Genomic DNA, 20,200 nt, shown 5'->3' with positions numbered 1-20,200 from the left:
GCATCGGTGCGTGTGTTCCTCAGTCGACCCACACGCCCTCGACGTCCTTCCGCGTTCCAATCTCAGCCCACCACTCTTGCAGCGTCACCATCCTCACGCCGAGGAACAAGACCTCGATCCCGCGGTTCTCCCGGAAGAAGGGGAAGAAGGGCACCTCGCTAGGTGAATCCCGGTGGTCGCGCTGGCCGAACTGCTCCAGTCCGACGATGGTGAGCTCGAGCCGCCGATTCCACTGGTCGACGGCACGCGCAAGAGACGCAGCCAGCGAGGCCGCGGCGCCGACTGGATCCTTCGCGCGGTCCGCCTCAGGCGGCCAGAAGACGACGACGAGCTCGCGCAGGCTAACGTCGACGCGCACGTCGAACGTCGGCACGGTGGCGTGCACGTATTTGAGGTGAATGACCGCCCTGTGCGCTGGTGGGATATTCAGCCGTACGCGCTCCTTGCTCCCGTAGCACGGGACAAAGTCGACCGTCGTGTCTGCCGGAGGGGAAGGGAAGGCGTAGGCGGAGCGCCGGCGGCGAAGGGTATGGAGGTTGGTGAACTGCCGCACGAGGTCGGGGGGTACCGCGCGGTCGGACAGAAGCTCGAGGGTGCGGACTGAGGCCGGTACGAAGGGCAGCCGCCGCGGTGGGGCAGGGATGGTGGTGAGGACGAACGCGTCGCTGCTCCCGTCGGCGGGCCACGGCCTCAGCGCCGCGTGCGAGAGGAGCACGCCGTTCACGCGCGCGAGGAAGGACCGCGACGTACCCCGGAAGGCTAGGAGGGTGGGGATGTCGCATTGTGCGACGATGGTGTCGATTAGGTGTGGGTATGCTGTGTGGTCGATGGGCATTGTGATGGAGATGGGAGATGGTGTTGTGGGAAGAAGATCTGGGGTGGTTTGTCGTTTTATGACGTCGTTGTTCGTGGCGGTTATCGGAAAGCCGAGATCTTGAGGCATCTCACTGTTGTGCTATCCGGCCCTCCCGCCTAACTCGTCGTCGTACATTCGATGGGATCGGATAAAATCGAGCATGGCGAGACTGGAAGACGCCGAGTGGGACTGGGGATAGGAGGGATATGAAGTATCACAGGCCAGGGGGACTGGGGGAGGTGTCAGGCTTGCCTGGATTGTGTGGGTGCGGCGCGCACCGCCCTTCTGGGCCTTTTGGGCAAGAAGCAGGTTGCCAAAGTACTGACCTCGGACTATGGAGAGACTGGGATCGCTGGTCCATGACACCGATCCGTGCTTGCGCAACTGCTACCCAGTTGGGCGAGGACGTGCAGCAGCATCGCGCTGGCAAGGAACCCGAAGCGGAGGCCGTGACTTCCGAGTGGGCGCCACGACGTCAGGCCAGCACGGTCCAACTGCATAAACATATGGAACCTGCTGTCCTCTACAGTCAAGTCGGGTACATGCATTCACCTGAGCGCCTCTCTGCTATCATCCATGTAATGACGACCTTGCTCCCCCCCCACCAGTCATCGGGCCCCGCCCACACCCCCTCTTGCTCCCTCTTATCCCCCAGCTCTCCCCACCACTTCTCGCGGGTGATGAAGCGCGTCGCGCGGCGCGCAGCGGCCCTCATCCCCTCGTCAAGGGTAACCCTGGACATGTGGGGCGAGCCATGGCTCGCCGAGACGAGTATGTCGTCCCACAGCTCGTCCGGGCTGCCGTTGACGTGGGCCGCGGCCTCCATCCCCACCACGGTGATGGACAGATCCTCGCCCTCCCATTTACGCAGCGAGCTCAGAATCGCATGGTGCAGTAACCCAAGCTTGCCGAAGGCTGGTTCGTGCTTGTCCCCGCCGGCTGTTGACGGCCAGAGAACGAAGACACGGTCGCGGACAGGCACCACGCAGAAGACGTCCATCTCGGTAAAGATGTCGTTTTGAACCGACTCGTCGTACCGGAGGTGCATGACGAACCGGCTCGTGCCCTTCGGTATGACGACGCTGATGGCGGTGTTCCTGGACCACTGTGCCACTTCGACAAAGTCGACAATGGTCGTTCCCGGCGGTGGGTTGCCGACTTTATGAGTAAAAGATGTTTGAAACCGGCGCAGCGTGTGGAGACGGGTGACATGGAGCAATTGGCGTCTCCCGGGGTCGCTCTCCGCCAGGGGGTGACCGTAGAGGTCGAGGACTTGGATCGCGCAAGGTAACCATGGCAGGGATCGCGGTGGGGTCGTCGGCATTGTGAGGAGCAACGACGGCGCCGGAGTATCGAGCCACTCGTCGTCGTCGCTCTCATCGTCTAGCGCATCGTCGTCAGCCTTGGTACGCGGCTGGAGCGCGACGTGCTTGAACTGCGCGTCGACGCGTAGCTTGAACTCCTTCGACGTTTTACGGAGTGCGAGTTGGGTCTTGGGCGATGCGTGTGACAGGATCTGGTCGACGATGCCTGGGAAGGCTGTGGGGTCTATCGTTCGCATCGTGCTTTGGCGAGGGCGAGATGGGAACAAGAGACACCAGAAACGACCTCCACCCCGGTGTTATGTATGAGACGGTCGACGGTCACGACTCCCCGTGTTCCCCCTTGATGTTTTGGCTTGGCAGGTCGTCCAGGAACAATGAGGTCATCAGCTCCCTTGGTGAGAGGGAGCGGCCCACATCTATGCTGTGCAATTGTGCATACGGGACGCATTTGCCTAGCATGCTTGTGCAGCATGCCCTCTTCGACGACTGCACAGGCGCGTGACGGTTAGCTGACTCCAGGGTCGGGCACATCAACCGGCCCAGGCCAAACCCTTTCGGGATCTTCTTATCCTCCTCGCGGGTAAGGGAGAAGGAAGTGCGTCCCCCTCCGCACAGCCGTCCTCGACTCGTCGCCTTGGGCGTCTGCTCGTCGTCGGCCACTCGCTCACGCAACACGCTCACCCCCGCCCTTGATGTCAGCGCGATCATAACTCTCACTCACAAGCCTCAGCCGGCCAGACACCCTCGATCTCCTTCTTATCCCCCAGCTCATTCCACCACTCCTCGCGCGTGAGGAAACGTGTCACCCGCCGCGCAGCTGCGTTCAGCAACGGGTCGCTCACCGCGGCCATGGAGTAGGTGCCATCGTAGTCCCCGTCATCGTCTTCCCACAAGTACGCCATTTCTCTCGGGATGTGGTCCCACAGCGCGTCGGGGTCTGCGTCACGGTGCTCCTTCTCGTCCGCATCTTCCATACCCACGACGGTGATGGTGATATCCTGGCCGTCCCAGCCGGCCAACGAGCTCAAGATTGCCGAGTAGAGAAACTCGAGGCGTCCCGCCGCCGGCTTGTCTTCGTTTGGGTCGTCGGTCGGCCAGAGGACGAACACAAACTCTAGGCTATGTTCCCAGTCGGCGCTGTCCATAACCATGATCTGCGTGAACAGGACATTCTCCATCGACCCGTCGTACTTGAGGTGCATGACGCTCCGAGTCGTGCCCGGGGGCCTAGGCATTTGGATGGACGCGAGCCACTCCCACTCGGTGACGTTGATGAAGTCGACCAGTGTCAGGCCGGGCTGCTGCGCCCCCACAGTGTCAACCAAGACGGCGTGGTTGAACCGGCGCAGCGTATGCAGTCGGGGGGTGTGCTCAAGCCGGCGAAGCTGGAGGCTGCGGTCCCCCCAGTGGTCCAGCACGCCGACTGCAAACGGGAACCAGGGGAGAGGGAGGGGTGGAGACGACGGCGTGCTCAGCACCATCGGTATCGAGGCGCTCTGCACGCCCTTCCGCGCTGGGCCGACCACCTGAGGCTTGAGCACCACATGGGCGAACGGCGCATCGACGCGTCGTTGGAGGGCTTTCGAGGTGCTGCGGAAGGCGAGGAGGACTTGCGGGGACGCGTACGAGAGTACTAGGTCAATGATAGCTGGGTAGGATGTGTGGTCTATTGCTGTCATTGTGACGTTGCTTTGGGTCAGATGTTAGAAGTGTAAGTGGAGAAGAATGCAGGGGAGCGGAAGACGCGTCGCGCGCCAAGGTGGGCGCTGTGGTCGATCTCTCGGGGCCCCACGAAATGATGTCACGAGCGTCCACAGAAGGCTTCACTCTGTGCATCTGGGATGTAACGACATGGATTCTGTGCTTGATGTCTGCGCTTGCATATTTGGCATGCTGTCGTTCATGGATGTGCCGGACGGTTGCCGACCGCGCTTGTCGTTCTTGCTCTCTTGCTGGTTACGCCGATTGGTTCTCGGGCCACACGCCCAAGAGGTCCTTCCTGTCGCCAAGTTCCTGCCACCACTCCTCCAGAGTGATGAGGCGAAGAGCGCGCTTGACGGTGTCGACGAGGGCAGGTTCAAGCAGCCAGCTGTACACGCCCCATACAATGGTGGACGAGGGAGGCGGCCCACGGCTCGTGATGGCGGTAAAAATGTCCTCGGCGCTTTCACGATGCTGAGGCGTCGCAATCTTCTCCACGCCGACAACAGTCAAGGAGATGTCGGTAGTGCCGTCGTAGTGCTTGAGAAAGCTCCAGACCGCATGGTGCAGGAAGTGCAGTGGTCCCTCTTGAGGTGTCTTGCCGGCAGGAGAATACGGCCAGAGGACGAAGGTGACGTTGTGGTGGTTGGGTCTGTCACACGGACCGCTGTCGGCATTGACGCGCCTATCGGCCAGGAGGTCAAACCATGAGACATCGTACTTGATGTGAATGATGAACTGCAAAGGGAAACGTGGAGTGTAGACATCGACATCCCCCCGCGGCGAGGCGTCGAAGGAGAAGTGAACAAAGTCGACAACGGTGTGTGCCAATGGGAAGCCATATCTGCCGCGGACCTCCCATCCGCGACCGAAGCGCCGGACAGTGTGGGCTCCCTTGAAACATGACAGTTCGGGATCAGGATCTGGTGTATTCCCCTTGATGTCGAGGATCTTGACCGCCCAGCGGATGGAAGGAAGACTTCGGTTGGAAGGCGACGGTCCAACGAGAGGGACAACATTCGTCCACGGCTGCTGGGGATTCTCGCCTGGCACCCAACTGCTGTTGCCTGACCAGAGAACGGCATGGGCGACGAGGCCATCAATGCGCCTGTTGAAGGTCTTTGAGGTGCCGCGCAGGCGGAGAAGGGCCGACGGGGGTTCTGCGGCGACGATGAGGTCGATGATATGGGGGTAGGTGTTGTGGTCGATGACGACTGGCATCTTGGCGAGTGGAGAGGGGAGCGTTGAAGAGGAGGAAGGAGGGAGAGTAGAGTTGAGATGGATGATGGATGATGGTGCAAAGAGAAGGGTGGGGTGGATCGACGCGGATGACTCGACGTGGCCGTCGACCTCGTCGTCGTCATGATCGCCGTTGTGCCCCTCGCTCATCCCACCGTCTCCAGGTCACCTCTCCACCGCCCCACACCGTCGCGTTGCCAGAGCCATTGACCACAGCGACATGGCGGTTGCCATCCCGACTGCGGTGGACCACCGTTCAGCATCCGGATGGGACTCGACCGGCTCGGTGTGGTAGCAGCCCCGCTGATATACAACTCAACCCGGCTGTTTTCAAGGCCGCGTAGCACAAGAATTGCAATAATGGTATTTCCACCATAAAACGCCCTGGACCCGTCTGTTCGACACGGGGACGCGCGGTCGATCACTCGCTTTTTGCATTTGGAGCGGGGCACAACTGATGGGGCGCAGTCAGTAGGATAGTTGTGTGGCGCTTAAGCTCATGCATCACTGTGGACATGGGTGTCTAGTATGGTAACACGGGAGCATAGATCTCAGGCCACACCCCCTCAACGTCCTTCCTGTCACCGAGCCCCTTCCACCACTCGTCGAGGGTCTTGAGGCGAATCGAGCGCCTCACAGTCTCTGTGAGTTCTGTGTTGAACAGCCAGTGGTCAGAATAGTCCAAATGCCGACCGCGGGCGACTTCCAAGATCTCCTTGAAGAGGTCGTTGGGGCTATAACCGCGCTTCTGGCTGGGAATCGTGTCCAGACCGACGATGGTTATCGTGACCATGGTGTCGCCTGTCCAGTATTCCAGAATCCGGTTGATTGTGAGGGTAATGAGTCGCAGCGGCGGCGGGAGAGGATTGCCGTCGACAGGGCATGTGGGCCAAAGGACGATATCGACGTCGAGGTTGCGCACGTGCTCGTTGCACACGGCGAATAGGTCTCCTGCTTCCGGCTGGTCGTACCTCACATGCGCGACGTAGTGAGAGGTGCCGGGTGGAATTCGCAGCGCTTGCGGGGGACAATACCTGGGCAGGAAGTCGATGAAATCGACTACGGTGCGGACGGTGGGGAACGACTCGAGCGTTTCGAGGTCCCAAGCGCCGCGGATGCGTCGCAGGGTGTGGATCGCAGTGAAGCGGTCCAGTCTGTCGTGGTCGTAGTATTCAGTTGGGAGCACGAGGTCCAACACTTTGGCCGCGCTCGGGAGAGGAGGCATTCGGCGGCCAGGGGACGACAGGCAGCTGTACAAGATACCGTCGTCATAGGCTACTGCTGTTGAATCGGGGCTGAGGGCCGAACTTGTTTTCTCGAGAACCGCGTGCTCGGCCAGGCGGTTGATGCGGTGGAGGAACTCCTTCGAAGCCGCCCGCTGGGCGAGGAGCGCGCCGGGTGGAGCATACTGGACGATGAGGTCGATGATTTGCGGGAACGCCTGGTGGTCTATCGTTATTGTCATCTTGTGGTGTGGATAGAGCGATGGAAAGAACGGTTTGTGTGAAAAGGGCGTTGTTGCAGCCAGCACCGCCCCCAGGTCGGCTCGTGCTCCCCCCGCACTGTCAGGACTGGGGCCCCAGTCTACAACATCCAGGCGGCTGACGGTACTGGCTGCAGCGAGTGTCCTGCAAAGAAGCATGTCAGCACAGCTCGTGTATCTTCCTTGGGGTCGTGCTCCGCATTATGCCGTTCGTTATGTTGGGGGCAGTGCAAGAGCTTTGGCCGGCAACTTATCTACATATGTGCCACGAAGCATCCTGCCACGAAGCATCCCTATCTATGCCGTGTGGGGCTGGCGGGAGCACGGTGGTGGAGCATGTTGCACGATGTTGTCACTAGATCCACGCCCCAAAGAGTCCAGCGAGTGGCAGTCATCCCAACTCCTAGTGCCATAGACAGTGCACATGTGCCCTGTCTCCCAACTCGAGACACCAATAGAAACTCGTCACAAAGCGAATGGAACGCGTTACCTTGCTGACGAGGGCGGGATGCCTCCACCACAGCGGAGATTTTTCCACCGGCGTCCCGCTGTGGAGGGTACGGACTTCAACGTACGCCCTCAAGTTGTCGACGAGGTGGTGGACGCCTAGCTCCCGGTTGTCTTTAGCGACCTTTAACATGCCAGAGATGATGATCGACAGCGCTGTCTTCCCCTGCCATTTCGCTAGGATTGAAGATAGCAAGGGGTAGAGGATATCATAAGGCTGGCCCGCCCGGCCGATGGTAGGATCGAGCTCGATAGCGTAGATTCCGCCGTCTGTATTGCCCTCGAACGTCAGGCCGTCTCGCATGACGACGTCGGGGGAATACTGGATGTTGGTCACAAAGACACCAGGCTGGTGTGTTGTAGGAACATGGATGACAGGGTAGTGCCTGTCTGTCAGGTTGCATAGATCGATGAAATCGACCAGAGTGTCGAGTTGAGGAAAGTCGTCGATACACTTCCTAGACCACGCGCCGCGCTTCCGCCGTATGATCTTGACGTTCCTGAACAGTGCGCACCGAGTGCGAGTGAGAAACTCTTCGCTTCCCGCCAGGTCGAGGATCTCGATGGCCCTGGGCACGAAGGGCAACAGTTCACGCGAGTAACGGTCTGCTAGGGCCAGCCGGCGCGTCGCCACCGTCTCAACCGCGCTGGTCTCGACTGTCGTGATAGTCTCGCCAACGAGGGCGTGGCGGGTGAAGCGACCACCACGTATGATGCGCTCGTTGAACTCCTTGGATGTTGCGCTCATGGCTAGCAACACCGGGACACAGGCATGGCGGATGATGCAGTCGATGATGTCCGGGTACGTCTTGGAGTCGATAGTGACTGGCATCTGGACAGAGCGTTGACTGTCTGTAGCGGGCGGTTCGAGGTCGAGTAAAAGTGAGATGGGCTATAACAGTGAGTATGCAAGCACAATGAGGAGGTGGGTGTGTATCCTGCATCGGTGGGAAACTGCTGACACTGGGCACTCGAGGGCACCGACAGTTTGACAAAGAAGCAAGAAGCCTGGCGCACGGCTCGTCCGTCCTCATGATTCGGATAGCGGCTATACGGGCGACTGACGGTCCATCGCTGCTGCTGTCGAGAATAACTCATCACTTGTTCAGCTTGAACTCGGTGGGGTGCGAGACCGACGACACTACAAGATGGTGAAGCACAGATGTACCGCGACTTGGACGACAGCATGGAGCTGGAGAAGCGCATGTTCCGTGACTTCTCGTCGGCGATAGTACCCACCTGCATCCTGGCACCATCGACCCCCGTCTCTCAAGAGTTTCCGAGCCTCACAAAACTCGTGAATATGACACCGGAGACCAGGGTGTCCATTCTGGAGTACTGCGTCCCGTGTCAGCGCCCTGCCCTTACCGCACCCATCGTCTCCTCACGTTAGCCGAGGAGAGGAACGACATTTTCGTTTCGCACCAGACCGTTACGCCAGACGAAGAGGGTTACTTCACCGACTGTCGGACTGGCAGTGCCTTCCTACAAGGGAGAGACCGTACATGAGGTGCCGCCCGAGTCGGGGGGGGGGGATTGGCGGTTGTGCAGCTCATCTTTGTTCCTATTTTCCCATCGCCGTACTGTATAGGCGGTTTAGTCTTGTTCCAGACAAAACGTTTCTCATGTCGGATGGCAGGTTGTTGTTCGTGGCTCAATACGACGATCTGCCACGAGATGCCACTCTGCTCACCGCCTCCTATCCTGAAGACAATACCCCACAGCTGAGTTAAACACTGCGAGTGTGATGGCCCTCACGCCATTCGTCCATGTGGCATCAATCCACATCACTTGGTCGCAACAGGTGCGCATCCAAACATGTTGACGTCCTGGCTTGTTTGACTCCCGCCGGTTGATCAAATGCCACTTGCTCCAAAAGCTGTGTTTGATGGAAAGCTGAGGAACCCCTCCCAAGCTGCATATCTATCATGCCCAGACGCAATCCGTCAATTCACAACTTCCCCTCCTACTGCCACCCACAAATGTTTGCATTCGACCCTCTACAAGACACGGATTTCACAGTGGCGCGGAACACCCCAGGAGCGGGTAAGTGCCCCGTCTACGAGCCCCATCTGACCCGCAGCCGGCGCCATGCAGGCCAGCCTCAAGGTTCGGGTGGCAAAGCACACCGGGCCGTTCATGTTTACCCTCACTTGTTCCAGCATGTCGTGGCCGTTGTTCCACTTTGGCGACGGCGCCCTGGAGCAAATCCTCCGCCGCCTGTGCGAAGACGACTGTGGCGCCAATTTCCACGCAATCATCATAAGGAACTGCGACGTCTCCCACCTCACGCTTGCGCAGGCGCTGCGATACTGCCGTATCAGCCGCGACTGCACGACGCTGCGCCTCCTCCCGCGTTATGAGGGTACGTTTGTCTCCTTGTTTTTACAGCTGACGGTAGTTCCCGAACGCGGTCGAGCTCGCCGAGTTGCTCGCATCCTCGGATCTCCGTGTTTTCCAGCTCCAGAAGCGTCCCTCTCCCAATTGTGGGCCTTCGCCAGCAGGAGTGATGACTCCTTCGGTTGCGTGTGACCTCTTCCTCAACATGTTTATCACCACGCTTGCCGCCCAGCAGCGCGTTCACCCCCTCCGGGAGCTACATATCGCGACCGATTCGCCTGGGCTAATCGTGCGCCTCCTCACCTCACCCCAGCTTCCGTACCTGCGCATCCTCAACGTGCCCGGGTTTGAGGGGGACCGTCGGCCCATTGCTGCCGCGATGCAGCGAAACACGTCGCTTGTCCAGCTCGTGCTCGACTGGGACGGAAGGCCGACTGCCCCGGATGCCGATGAAGCGCGCATGTGGCGCAAGGTCGACAACAACAATCAGCAGGAGAAGGCCCGCTACTGGGCGATGGGACCAGCCTGCATCCTCGCGCGATCAACTCTGGCTCGGTCGTCGGAGGCAGGCAGTCTGACCAACCTCGCCAACATTCCAGCCGAGATCAAGGTCTCCATCTTGAAGCACTGCGTTCCAGCTGGACCCCTCAAGACGGATTACGCTTTTCGCCTTCTCAAGTTCGCCAAGCAGAAGAGCGGAGTGTTCGAAGGGCGCATGAGTGGCAAGCCTGACGCACACGGTCCGCTCCCTCACCGCCAGGCGGACTGGTGTCTGTCGGTGCTGCGTTACAAGGAGGAGGCGGCAGAGGAAGCGTCGACCGAGTAGGGGATAGAATGAACGGCTATGCAACTTTTCGATGTTATCAGGTGTCAATAGATTTTTCGCATCAGGGCTGATTTAGCTGTGCCAAGGTTCCTTTTGGTGTTGTCCCCGCCCACAATACGACGATCTGCCACATGTCGGCCAGAACTCCACTATGTATTGTCCCTCAGCGACGTCTCACCGCTTCTATCTTCCCGGGTTTTATTGTGTCTGTTGCTGCTCATATTTCCGATTGTAAGGGCGCAGGACGCCGTGGTATTGCGGTGCTGTTGCCGTCTGTATCGACCTCGTCCAATGCGCCGTAAATAGCTATAAAGCCTGGGACTCACAAAGTGGCGATTTCCGTCCATCCACCAACCCTTCATCCACGCCCTCATGGCGCCATTCTACTTCCACCCCAAATGGGACCGCGAACCCACCGCTCCACACATCCTGAGCCAGATGAGTTCGTGCACACCTACCCTAAGGAGTACCCCTGGCCGCGCTAACCACCAACAGTCGATGCCAATCTCCGGAGGTTAGCATGGGACGTCCAGTGGGAAAAGCCCAGCTCCTGCGTCATGATGATCCACGGCCACTATGAGCAGCCACACGAGTCGACCGACAAGGCCGTCGAGGCCCTCCTCCGCCGCATGTGCGACGTCGGCGCCGCGTGCGATTTCGTCGATATGGAGTTCACCCACTGCCCCCTGTCGGACGGGACGCTGCTCCAGGCACTGCGGTACTCGGCGCTCAAGCCGTCCCTCCGCACTCTGAGCATGTGGGACCATGACATCCAGGTGGGTACACTGTGTATTGACTCGCTCGCTGACGCCAGTTCGCGCGGGCCGAGGTGCTCGGCAGGGCCCTCGCCGCCTCCAATCTCCAGCATTTGCAGCTCCATGTCGAGAGTGCCATCATCAAACATTTAAGTAGGGCCACTCACACTGGAGGCCATACACAGGCCTCCGAGGCGTGCGATCGTTTCCTTGCCGCCTTCCTAGACAGGCTCACTACCACCAACCGCGTGCATCACTTGACGTCCCTGCGAGTCGCCACCAACTCGACAGACCTCGTCGTCCGCATAATCGCTTCGCCTCACCTTCCCGCCCTACGCACGCTGCAGATCTTCGATTACACGGGTGACCGGGCGCCGATCGCTGCAGCGATGAAGGGCAACACGAGCCTGATCGATGTCCAACTCAAAGACGTGGAGGGCAGAGTCGTGCCAGGTAGTCCGGAGGCACTGATCGAGCGGAAGACAACAGCAAACTACCGGCGCGAAAAGTGCCTGTTCCGCGCCATCGTCCGCACGATCGTGCAGGCTCGTGTGCTGGCGCGCATTGCCAGATACCCGCCGACAACGGCGGTGCGTCCACGCGTCGGACTGGCCGACATGCCAAACGAAATCAAGGCCAATATCCTCAGGTACTGCGCGCCACAAGGAACTCTCCCTCCCACCCATGCTCAGCGTCTCTTGGAATTTGCAGCGAAGCCGAAAGGCGTCTTCCATGGGCACATGAGCCGGAGGGCGAGCGAGCTAATGGCAAACCCTACGCTTATGTCAGACTGGTGCGGGTCGGTGTTGTACCGCTCGTAGAAGGAGTATGGATGTATTGGTCTTCATGGAACCTTCGCGACTCTCATCTCAGGCCATGCCGCCTCAACGTCCCCCCGCTCACCCAGTTCCTCCAACCAAGCATCGAAAGTGAGCAGCCTCGTGGCGCCAATAGCCGAAAACACCAGCTCCGGACGCCGAATGAAAACCGGTCGTTCCCCCCGGCCGAGCGTGAAGCCATGCACCATGTCGGCCCAGAGCTCCTTCCCCGTCGACCAGTGACCCCCAACAACAGTGAGCGACACTGGCTTCTCTCCGTCCCAGTCCCAGAGAGCGGTTGCGAGTGTCGAGAGGAGGAAGGCCGGCGGCCACTCTGGCGTTGCGGTCGTCGAGGGCTGCAGGACAAACACCCACTCGCGTACGCCCTCGTGCTGGACCATGACGCGGAGACACAGGTCATCCGTGCTGGTTGGGTCGTATCGGAAGTGCATGACACAGCGGTGCGTGTGGACGCGCGTGCGCATGGCAGACTGCGATGCGAACACACCGACGTCGAGGAAGTCGACGACACTGTGCGCTGGGTGCGTGCCGGTCGTGAACCCGCCGCTCCGACACAAGGTGTGCAGGCCCGTGAAGGCGCCAATGTCGACGTCGTGCGCTAATTCCAGCGTGCGCACGTACGCGGGGAGGAAGGGCAGCTGGCGTCCGTCGTGTCGGGTGTGGAGGGCGAGGTTTCCGCCTGGCGTCGGGCGGTGGAGCACCGCGTCGACCATAAGACGCCTGATCCGCGCATTCATGTCTCTGCATGTCGCGCGGAGGGTGATGAGCGTGCTGGGAGACGCTTGGGCGACGATGAGGTCCATGATGGCTGGGTAGGACGTGTGGTCGAGTGTGACTGACATTGTGGGCGATTGTGAAATGGCGAGGGCTACACTGCTATCGAGATCTATTAGACCGGTATTGGGAGGGTTGTAATCGTCCATCGGCTTAAATACAAATCATTGCGCCATAAATAGAGTCCGTTTCTCGCTTTACTGCCCGAAGTCGACCAGTTGTCACTGCAGCCACACTTCACCGGGTGCTCCCATCTTCTAGCCGCCTGTTTGTCGATACTAGAGCCACGACATGACGCGGCTATCAAGCCAAGGCCTGAGGCCACACGCCCTCGACGTCCTTGGCCTCCCCGAGCTCCGCCCACCACTCGTCGATCGTGATGAACCTCATCGCATTGCGTAAGGCTTTCTGATCGCGGACGTGGTACTCGTATGGACGGGGCTGCATCATGCGCTGGAACCACCTGTCCATATCGGCAGGATCGAGACCATGTTGGAGGACGACCGTGATGGTCAGGGTTGGGTGCAGAGTGTCGTTCAACCGGTCTCCGGCCGTCAACACGGCCGACCTCAGTGCCATGCTGAGAAAGGCAGGTGGGGCGTCGGGGACACTCTCTGCCCAGAGAACAAAGGTGAAGTCGCACGCGCCGGCGACCTCGTTGTAGACCTCAATACCGATACGCCTTTCAATGTCGACCGCGGGGTCATAGTGGAAGTGCATGACGCGGCGCTCGGTCTTGAGTGGAATCTTGATGACGGAGCGGTACATGTAGCCAACGAGGTCGGTGGCCACATCGATAAAGTCGACGACGACGTCGGAAGGGTAGAACATTGCAGGCCCCATGAGCGCCCATGCGCGGTTGGTGCGGCGGAGAGTGTGTATCTGTGTGAAGCGCCTCGCCACTGGCAGTGGGGGGTGGTGCTCGGTGACATGGTCGAGGATGCGCACCTTCCTGTAGAGTGGGGGTAGGACGCCGCTGCACGAACGAGACTTGACTGACTTGGCGACGCGGTCGTCAGTGCCGCGATAATTGCGGGCGTCGTCTGCGGTGCGTGGTGGTCTGCGCTTGTCCTCGTCGGAGAGGTCGATGACGGCGTGGTGGAACAGAAGGCGGTCGCAGCGCGCGCGGAAAGCCTGGGACGTGCCGCGCAGCGCGAGCAGCGCGTCGGCGTCGCTGTGGTTGACGATCTTGTCGATGATGTTTGGGTAGCCGGTGTGGTCTATGGTGACGGCAGGAGTTGTGGTCGACATGGTGGGATGAGTGGTGTTGAGAGTGGATTGCGTTGTGGGAGGGAATTTGTAGTGCAGCCAGCCAGCCGACTGGGGACAAGAAGGGGCGTCGTTGGATGACCGCCCTCCTCTGGTGTGTGCATGGTGTGTGCGCCAGGGCTTGCACCACACACATCTGTCATGCATCAGCAGCGCCTTGACTGCTATCCTTCGAACTGCGTACATACATACTTAGGAGCCAGCTATCGGGCGGAGCGCTTCGATCTACACGGCGGCCCAGGCTGTCGTTGTCGGCCATTCGCCCTCAACAGCCTTCCTGTCACCCAACTCGGTCCACCACTCTTCACGCGTAAGGAACCTCGTGGTAGGGCGGTTGGCGTCGGAAACCAAGTGACCACCAGTCATGGTAGAGAACCTCGGGTGGCTGGAGACCTGCTCGACCATATCCCATAGGTTCGCTGCGGCCATTCCGCCACCATCCTCTCTGTCCATGCCCACGAGCGTTATCGCTCCCTTCACCGCCGTCATGTCCCAGCCCTTGACCAGGCTGAGGATGAGGGAGACGAGGAATCCCTTGGGCTGGGCCGACGCTTGAGTGGGCCAGAGGACAATGGTGACGTCCTCCACCGTACCGTTGTTTTTCACCGTCGGGAATACGTATTTCTGGCGGAGGAAGTTGAGGTTGTACCGAAAGTGGATGACTGAACGGATCGGCCCCGCAGGTATGTGAATGTGACGGCAGAAGTGGGGCATGGTCGAGAAGTCGAGGAAGTCGACAACCGCCGTTGAGGGAGAGAAGCCATCCGTTCTCCATGCGCCTTGCATGCGGCGGAGGGTTTCGAGTTTTGTAAAGCCCACCGGAGTGGTGAGCCAGATCAGGCCGTGACCCACCAAGTCGAGAGTACGAATGTACTGGGGGGCGGGCGGCACGCGCCGTCCTGGAAACCGAGCCGATAGCAACATGTTGAGCTCGTCATCATGACCACTGGGGAAGGAGGGACCGTCGCGAGTGTTGAATTTAGCGTGGTCGAGGAGAATTGCGTTGCAGCGTGCGAGGAAGGTCTTGGATGTTCTCCTGAGGGCGAGGAGCGCGTCAAACGAGCAGTTGGCGACGATCGTGTCGATGATGTACGGGTACGCGGTGTGGTTGAGCGTCACTGTGGGGGTTGTGGGAGGGGCTGGGGTGGGTGGAGAGACCACGGTGGTTGGTTGGGTGGTCATGGTGGGTAGAGTGATGTTGAAAGTAGGTTGAGTGACGGTGCGGCATTTATACGCTCAGGCGACTGGGGGCGCGGCGCAGATCGTCTTCCCTCAACCACCGAAGTGGCCATACAAGGACCTCAGTAACATCGTTCAACACCATGTACATAGCACAGTACAGCGGGTCGAGTCCTCCAGATGCACGGTGCGCGTGCACACTCTTGAGCTGTGGTGCAGTATCACGCCCATGCAGGCCCCACCCTCTCGATCTCCCGCCTTCCCCCAAGCTCATCCCACCACTCCTGATGCGCGACGAACCGGACAGCATGCCGCCGATGCCCACCAGCATCCCTATCGGTCTGTGTCAAGAAGGGCTCCACGGCGTCCCAGAGCGACTCGGTGTCCGTCGGCGCACCAGCGCACATCCCTATCCCGACGAGAGTGATACTGCGCGCCTCCGTCTCCCGCCAGTCGCTGAGAACCTGGGCGATCGTGCCGAACAAGAACCGCATCTCGCCACCGCCTGAGGGGTGGACGTTGATCGGCCACAGCACGAACACGAAATCGCGCACATTGCCAGAGTCGAAGAGTGCCACGAAGCGGCCCATCTGCGACGCGTCGCGGGCGTCGTAGCGCAGATGCAGGACCGCGCGCCGAGGCCCCGTGGGAATGCTAATGTTTATCTCATCTCGCCAGACGGGGTCCTCGGGGACCAAGTTGACAAAGTCGACCACGGTCAACGAGGGGTTGAACTGCGGGGCACTCCAAGCGCCGTCCATGCGCCGTAGCGTCTCGAGGCCGGTGAGTTGTCCGTCCAAGTCCTCTGGATGGTCTACCAGCGACAGTTGGTCCATTATGCGCACGTAGCCAAGGAGCATCGGCAAGCGGGGGAAGGGGGAGGGCCGGGGGAAGACATCGGCATCCTGGCACTGCCCGTCGCCGTCCCACTCCGCACCGTGTTCACGATGAGGCAGGATGATGTGCCCAACGAGGCGGGGATTACACCGTTCGAGGAAGGCTTTTGAGGTTGCACGGAGGGCCAAGAGGGTGCTTGCGCAGCTGTGGGCGATGATCGTGTCCAGGATTGTTGGGAAGGCGGTGGGGTCTATTGTCACTGGCGGACTGGCGACGACTGCCATGGAGAGTGTTTGGGTGGTCATGATGAGATGAGTAATGTCAATCAGGGGATAGGCAGGCCGTCGCCTCTTTATGCGAAGGTCGCACTGGGAGCAAGCGGTGCAGCGACTCCATTGACACCGGCGCCCGCGTGCTTCGCCCCACGGGTCGCTCATGGGTGCGTGCGTCTTTGCTACTCAGCTTCGGGAGCGGAGTGGTTGTGCTCGCCCAGGGTGACAATTGCGTCAAACTCGCCTCCAGACACATGGCTCCATGCATTGCTTGCAGGCCTATCGACGATCATCCAGGGACCCACACTCCACTTCAACCCACTCCGCAAGCACATCCTTCCTGTCACCCAACTCCTGCAGCCACTCCGTGCGAGTGATGAGCCTCGTACCGCTGTCTAGGGCAGCCCTGAGGGGTGGTACAAGGGTGAACAAGTCGGGGTGCTTGCCCGTCCTGGCGACGAATCTGTCCACTAAGTTGTTCGTGAACTGTTCGCCGTTGGGCAGTGGTACGCCCGACTGCAGGTGGTTTTCCATGCCGACGACAGTGACAGAGACAGGCGCCGCTTCATCCCACATAATGAAGATTGCTCGGAGGATGATGAGAATCAGGTTGACGTCCAGGTCAGGAATAGCGGAGACTGTTGTGCCGCACGGCGGCCAAAGGACGAGAGTGACGACGACAGGGAATGTGTTCGGTACTGTCCCATATGGAATGCTGATCCTTCCCCCGGGGATCAGGGGGCCAACCGCATTGAGATGCACAATGCGTTCTGCGGGACCGTCGGGCGGGGCAACGAGCATCGTGGCCTCCCCGGGGGTGGCCCGCAGGTCAATGTAGTCGACAACCGTGGCCGGTGAGGGAAGGCACACCACCATGCGGCCTGGGCTGCCGCGCCGGCGGATGGTGTGTAGGTGCGTGCACAGCTGGAGAAGCTGCCGACGAGGGCCATCCGACATGAGGTCGATAATCTTTACGTGTTCGGGCAAGAATGGGAGACGGCGCGTCGGTGCAGTGGTCGAGGTGAGGATGAAGGCGCCCTCCGGGTCGATGGTGCTATACTGGTGCCTCTGGATGACAGGCTCCTCGCTGAGAGTCTGTCGCGAGACCCAAGTGAGGGCGACATGAGACAGGAGCATCCGATTGCATCGCTCAAAGTACGCCTTCGAGGTGCCGCGGAAGGGCAGAAGCGTGTCGTCTGGCGCGAAGACCAGGATCCTGTCGATTCTGTCGGGAAATGCAGTGTGGTCCATCGTCGGTGTGGGGTGGGTGGTTTTGGTGAGGTGGTGGAGTTGAAGTTGGGGATAGAGTCGCATTATATGTCCTGCCAGCGGTGCGAGGTGCGCCGCCTCGTACTACCACAGGTCCTTGACGTGGTGCGCCGCCGCGCGCGCCTTCTGCGCCTCGCGCCGCGCGTCCTGGGATCAGCACAATACAGCAATACACACTCACCATGGGTCCACGACGCGTTACGCTCCACGTGCCCTCGATCTCGCGCCGCTCGTCGCCCAGCTCGTCCCTCCACTCGTCGTACTCGAGCCAGCGGGTGCGCGCGAACACGTTATCGACAAACGCGAGGCCGGCCTTGCTCTGCCGCAGGCGGGGGTACCGGTCGAGGCAGTGCGCGCGGATCTGCGCGCGGTTGGCCTCGAACCACGCTGCTGGCTCGTCGGCGGCATCGAGCGCCGCAGCGAAGACGCGTTCCAGGCCGACGATCGTCACGCTGTACTCCCCCTCTAGGGGAAGGATGTTCTGCAGGCAGTGGAAGAGCCACGACGCGGTCGGGACGCGTGCGGCCGTGTGTGCCTTCTCGGGCCAGAAGACGAGGATAAAGTCGGTCACGGAACCTTCGATCGCGATGCGGTTCTTGCGGTGCGGCGGCACGGCGTCATACTGCACGTGCAGGACGAGGCGGCGCGCGCTAGCGGGCACCTGGACAGCCATGGCCAGCTCGGTCGTCGAGACGCGCTGTACGACCGTCGTGGGCTGGAACCGCGCAGCGGCAGAGCGGCGGTGGAACGGGCGCATCGTCTCGAGGCGGCTGAAGCCGTCCGTCTCGGGCACCATGAGCCCGTCGCGAATCGCAATGTCGAGGGTGCGGACCGCACTCGGCACATACGGCAGGCGCGGGAACTCGGACGTCGTAGCCAGGGCTGTCGACGCAGGCGGGGTCATGACGAGGACTCGTGGCCCGTTGGGGTCCGGGAAGGTGTGCAGCTCGACGTGCGCGAACAGCAGCGCGTCGATACGGTCCCGGATGCCGCGGCACGTCGCGCGCAGTGGGATCAGCGAGCCCAGTGGCGCCGCGGACAGGATCACGTCGAAGAGGTGCGGGTAGGCTTCGTGGTTGATTATCGCTGGCATGGCGAGGTGGTTGAAGAGATGAGATGGAAGTGGAGTCGAGGTTGTCAAAGGTCGAGTTCGCGGTACGACAGCACCGCTTCGGCGGTTGTTGAGGTCAGCGGGGCCCCGTAGTCAGGCGATCATCATGCCTGAGCTGTCCTGTCGCCGCGCATAATCCATGCCTATGTACAACACTCTCGGGACTCATGTACGGGCTCCTGTCTATATGATAAGCTCGCACGCTGCGAGCGATGTGCTGTGCTTCAGGTACGCCTTAGTCTCCATAACTGGCACGGCGACGCCAGGCTGCCATGGGCCCGTTGCCCACAGGGGACTGTGCCAGGACAGGAGCGCGAAATGCTCCTCGTTCGCTCGCTTGCGAGGCAACGGTTGCTTGGGAGATGAAACAGCAGCACGCTATTGCGTCGCACAATCCTGCGCCTGCCTCTTCCGAGCACTCCACGCCTTGCCAATATCCGCCTGCGCGGTGCTACTCCGCCGGCGGCCGGCCTGACGTCCATCAGCATCCGCTCATACACGGGACCCACCCTCGCGTCGCCCTGTCGCAGACGTATAAACTCGCCCTCGAGCTCACGCCTGTCCCCCAGCTCGCGGTGCCAGTCCTCGAGCGTGAGCACGCGCATGTTGTTGCAGATGAGGTCGGCCATCTCGGCGGGCTGGTACGCGGACAAGAGCCGACCCGACCCGACGCCCTGCTCGAAGTGATCCCTCGCGGCTGTGCGCTCAGCCTCGAGCGCGGCGTCAACGTCTCCGCCGAGCTCAATCGCGTCCGCTAGCCGCGGCGAGACCTTCTCCCACCCGACGACGGTGACGGCGTACTTGGTCCCAGCGTACGCGACGGCGTAGTAGATCGTGTCGTACTGCCATTCGAGCGCCCACACGTGCGGCAGCTTGTCCTCGGGAGGCCAGAACACGAACGTGAAGTCGTCCACGAGGGAGGTGTACGGCGCCATTGATATCCGTGGCGAGTGCGTGTTCAGCCTCGGATAGCTGATGTGCAGGATGCTCCGGCGCGCGTGGCGAGGAAGCGTGAAGCACACGTCATACCGTGTCGACGACTTCGGGACGGCGATGCAGTCGATCACGGTGTGCACGCCCTCGAAGTCGTGCAGATGGATCACGACCACCTCGGTGTTGTGGACACGCCGCAGTGTATGCAGCTTCGGGAACTTGTGCGAGCCATCGCGTAGCGTGACGGCCGTGTCGACATCCAGGGCGCGTATGTGGCCGAGAGACCACGGCAGGCGGGGCACGTCGGAGACGGGGGTGAGTGACGTGCGCGCAGGCAGCGTGAGGAAGGTCGACTGGCTGCGGCCGGTGCCGACTTGCTGTAGCTGGACATGGGCGAACAGACGGGCATCAGCCAGCCGTCGGAGGCCACGGCACGTCGCGCGCAGGGAGATGAGCGCCGATAGCGGGGCGTATGAGACAATGTCCTCGATGATGTGCGGGTGCGCGCTGTAGTCGAGTACCGGCGCGCCGCGGCGCATAATGGGGATGTGCGAGGTGATAAGAGCGAGGTTGAGAGCATGTTGGGCGATTTGTCAGGGGTGGGCGTGATCGACGGGTGATTGTGGGGCCCCAGGGTGTATACACCGCTTAAAAGGGTGGCCACCGCCTTGCATTCTTGGCATCA

General features: G+C 60.8%; 13 protein-coding genes across 14 annotated transcripts; 2 read left to right on the top strand and 11 right to left on the bottom strand.

Moving 5' to 3' along the window:
• Nucleotides 1-19: 19 nt before the first annotated feature.
• Nucleotides 20-835, bottom strand: LOC62_04G005343 (uncharacterized protein; the record flags this gene model as incomplete). Its single annotated transcript, XM_062771873.1, has 1 exon — nt 20-835. The coding sequence occupies one exon, from the start codon at nt 833-835 to the stop codon at nt 20-22; it is 816 nt and encodes a 271-aa protein (XP_062627857.1).
• A 235-nt stretch (nt 836-1,070) lies between these two features.
• On the bottom strand, nt 1,071-3,860 carry LOC62_04G005342 (uncharacterized protein; the record flags this gene model as incomplete). The annotated part of the gene is made up of 4 exons (XM_062771872.1): nt 1,071-1,086; nt 1,522-1,590; nt 1,642-2,395; nt 2,903-3,860. The coding sequence occupies 4 exons, from the start codon at nt 3,858-3,860 to the stop codon at nt 1,071-1,073; spliced, it is 1,797 nt and encodes a 598-aa protein (XP_062627856.1).
• Nucleotides 3,861-4,137: 277 nt separating this feature from the next.
• On the bottom strand, nt 4,138-5,103 carry LOC62_04G005341 (uncharacterized protein; the record flags this gene model as incomplete). Its single annotated transcript, XM_062771871.1, has 1 exon — nt 4,138-5,103. The coding sequence occupies one exon, from the start codon at nt 5,101-5,103 to the stop codon at nt 4,138-4,140; it is 966 nt and encodes a 321-aa protein (XP_062627855.1).
• A 541-nt stretch (nt 5,104-5,644) lies between these two features.
• On the bottom strand, nt 5,645-6,586 carry LOC62_04G005340 (uncharacterized protein; the record flags this gene model as incomplete). The annotated part of the gene is made up of 1 exon (XM_062771870.1): nt 5,645-6,586. One exon carries the CDS (start codon nt 6,584-6,586, stop codon nt 5,645-5,647), a length of 942 nt encoding a protein of 313 aa, XP_062627854.1.
• A 421-nt stretch (nt 6,587-7,007) lies between these two features.
• On the bottom strand, nt 7,008-7,943 carry LOC62_04G005339 (uncharacterized protein; the record flags this gene model as incomplete). Its single annotated transcript, XM_062771869.1, has 1 exon — nt 7,008-7,943. The coding sequence occupies one exon, from the start codon at nt 7,941-7,943 to the stop codon at nt 7,008-7,010; it is 936 nt and encodes a 311-aa protein (XP_062627853.1).
• A 1,150-nt stretch (nt 7,944-9,093) lies between these two features.
• LOC62_04G005338 (uncharacterized protein) lies at nt 9,094-10,277 on the top strand (the record flags this gene model as incomplete). The annotated part of the gene is made up of 3 exons (XM_062771868.1): nt 9,094-9,157; nt 9,195-9,476; nt 9,613-10,277. 3 exons carry the CDS (start codon nt 9,094-9,096, stop codon nt 10,275-10,277), a joined length of 1,011 nt encoding a protein of 336 aa, XP_062627852.1.
• Nucleotides 10,278-10,649: 372 nt separating this feature from the next.
• LOC62_04G005337 (uncharacterized protein) lies at nt 10,650-11,853 on the top strand (the record flags this gene model as incomplete). Its single annotated transcript, XM_062771867.1, has 3 exons — nt 10,650-10,719; nt 10,773-11,053; nt 11,092-11,853. The coding sequence occupies 3 exons, from the start codon at nt 10,650-10,652 to the stop codon at nt 11,851-11,853; spliced, it is 1,113 nt and encodes a 370-aa protein (XP_062627851.1).
• LOC62_04G005336 (uncharacterized protein) lies at nt 11,721-12,713 on the bottom strand (the record flags this gene model as incomplete). The annotated part of the gene is made up of 2 exons (XM_062771866.1): nt 11,721-11,806; nt 11,936-12,713. The coding sequence occupies 2 exons, from the start codon at nt 12,711-12,713 to the stop codon at nt 11,721-11,723; spliced, it is 864 nt and encodes a 287-aa protein (XP_062627850.1).
• Nucleotides 12,714-12,948: 235 nt separating this feature from the next.
• LOC62_04G005335 (uncharacterized protein) lies at nt 12,949-13,896 on the bottom strand (the record flags this gene model as incomplete). The annotated part of the gene is made up of 1 exon (XM_062771865.1): nt 12,949-13,896. One exon carries the CDS (start codon nt 13,894-13,896, stop codon nt 12,949-12,951), a length of 948 nt encoding a protein of 315 aa, XP_062627849.1.
• Nucleotides 13,897-14,139: 243 nt separating this feature from the next.
• On the bottom strand, nt 14,140-15,096 carry LOC62_04G005334 (uncharacterized protein; the record flags this gene model as incomplete). Its single annotated transcript, XM_062771864.1, has 1 exon — nt 14,140-15,096. One exon carries the CDS (start codon nt 15,094-15,096, stop codon nt 14,140-14,142), a length of 957 nt encoding a protein of 318 aa, XP_062627848.1.
• A 218-nt stretch (nt 15,097-15,314) lies between these two features.
• On the bottom strand, nt 15,315-16,214 carry LOC62_04G005333 (uncharacterized protein; the record flags this gene model as incomplete). Its single annotated transcript, XM_062771863.1, has 1 exon — nt 15,315-16,214. The coding sequence occupies one exon, from the start codon at nt 16,212-16,214 to the stop codon at nt 15,315-15,317; it is 900 nt and encodes a 299-aa protein (XP_062627847.1).
• Nucleotides 16,215-16,384: 170 nt separating this feature from the next.
• Nucleotides 16,385-18,585, bottom strand: LOC62_04G005332 (uncharacterized protein; the record flags this gene model as incomplete). Of its 2 annotated transcripts, none has more annotated exons than XM_062771861.1 (2): nt 16,385-16,481; nt 16,525-17,453. In XM_062771861.1, the coding sequence occupies 2 exons, from the start codon at nt 17,451-17,453 to the stop codon at nt 16,385-16,387; spliced, it is 1,026 nt and encodes a 341-aa protein (XP_062627846.1). The 2 variants fall into 2 exon arrangements, with proteins under 2 accessions (XP_062627846.1, XP_062627845.1); XM_062771862.1 differs by adding an exon at nt 17,653-18,585 and having other exon boundaries at nt 16,450-17,618.
• Nucleotides 18,586-18,719: 134 nt separating this feature from the next.
• LOC62_04G005331 (uncharacterized protein) lies at nt 18,720-20,054 on the bottom strand (the record flags this gene model as incomplete). Its single annotated transcript, XM_062771860.1, has 2 exons — nt 18,720-19,053; nt 19,092-20,054. The coding sequence occupies 2 exons, from the start codon at nt 20,052-20,054 to the stop codon at nt 18,961-18,963; spliced, it is 1,056 nt and encodes a 351-aa protein (XP_062627844.1). The 3' UTR covers nt 18,720-18,960.
• Nucleotides 20,055-20,200: the final 146 nt, after the last annotated feature.

This window comes from Vanrija pseudolonga, chromosome 4 (assembly GCF_020906515.1).
Source record: "Vanrija pseudolonga chromosome 4, complete sequence".
Taxonomy (NCBI): Eukaryota; Fungi; Basidiomycota; class Tremellomycetes; order Trichosporonales; family Trichosporonaceae; genus Vanrija; species Vanrija pseudolonga.
Note: the sequence above shows the minus strand (reverse complement) of the source record. Positions and strands in the feature narration are given on the sequence as shown.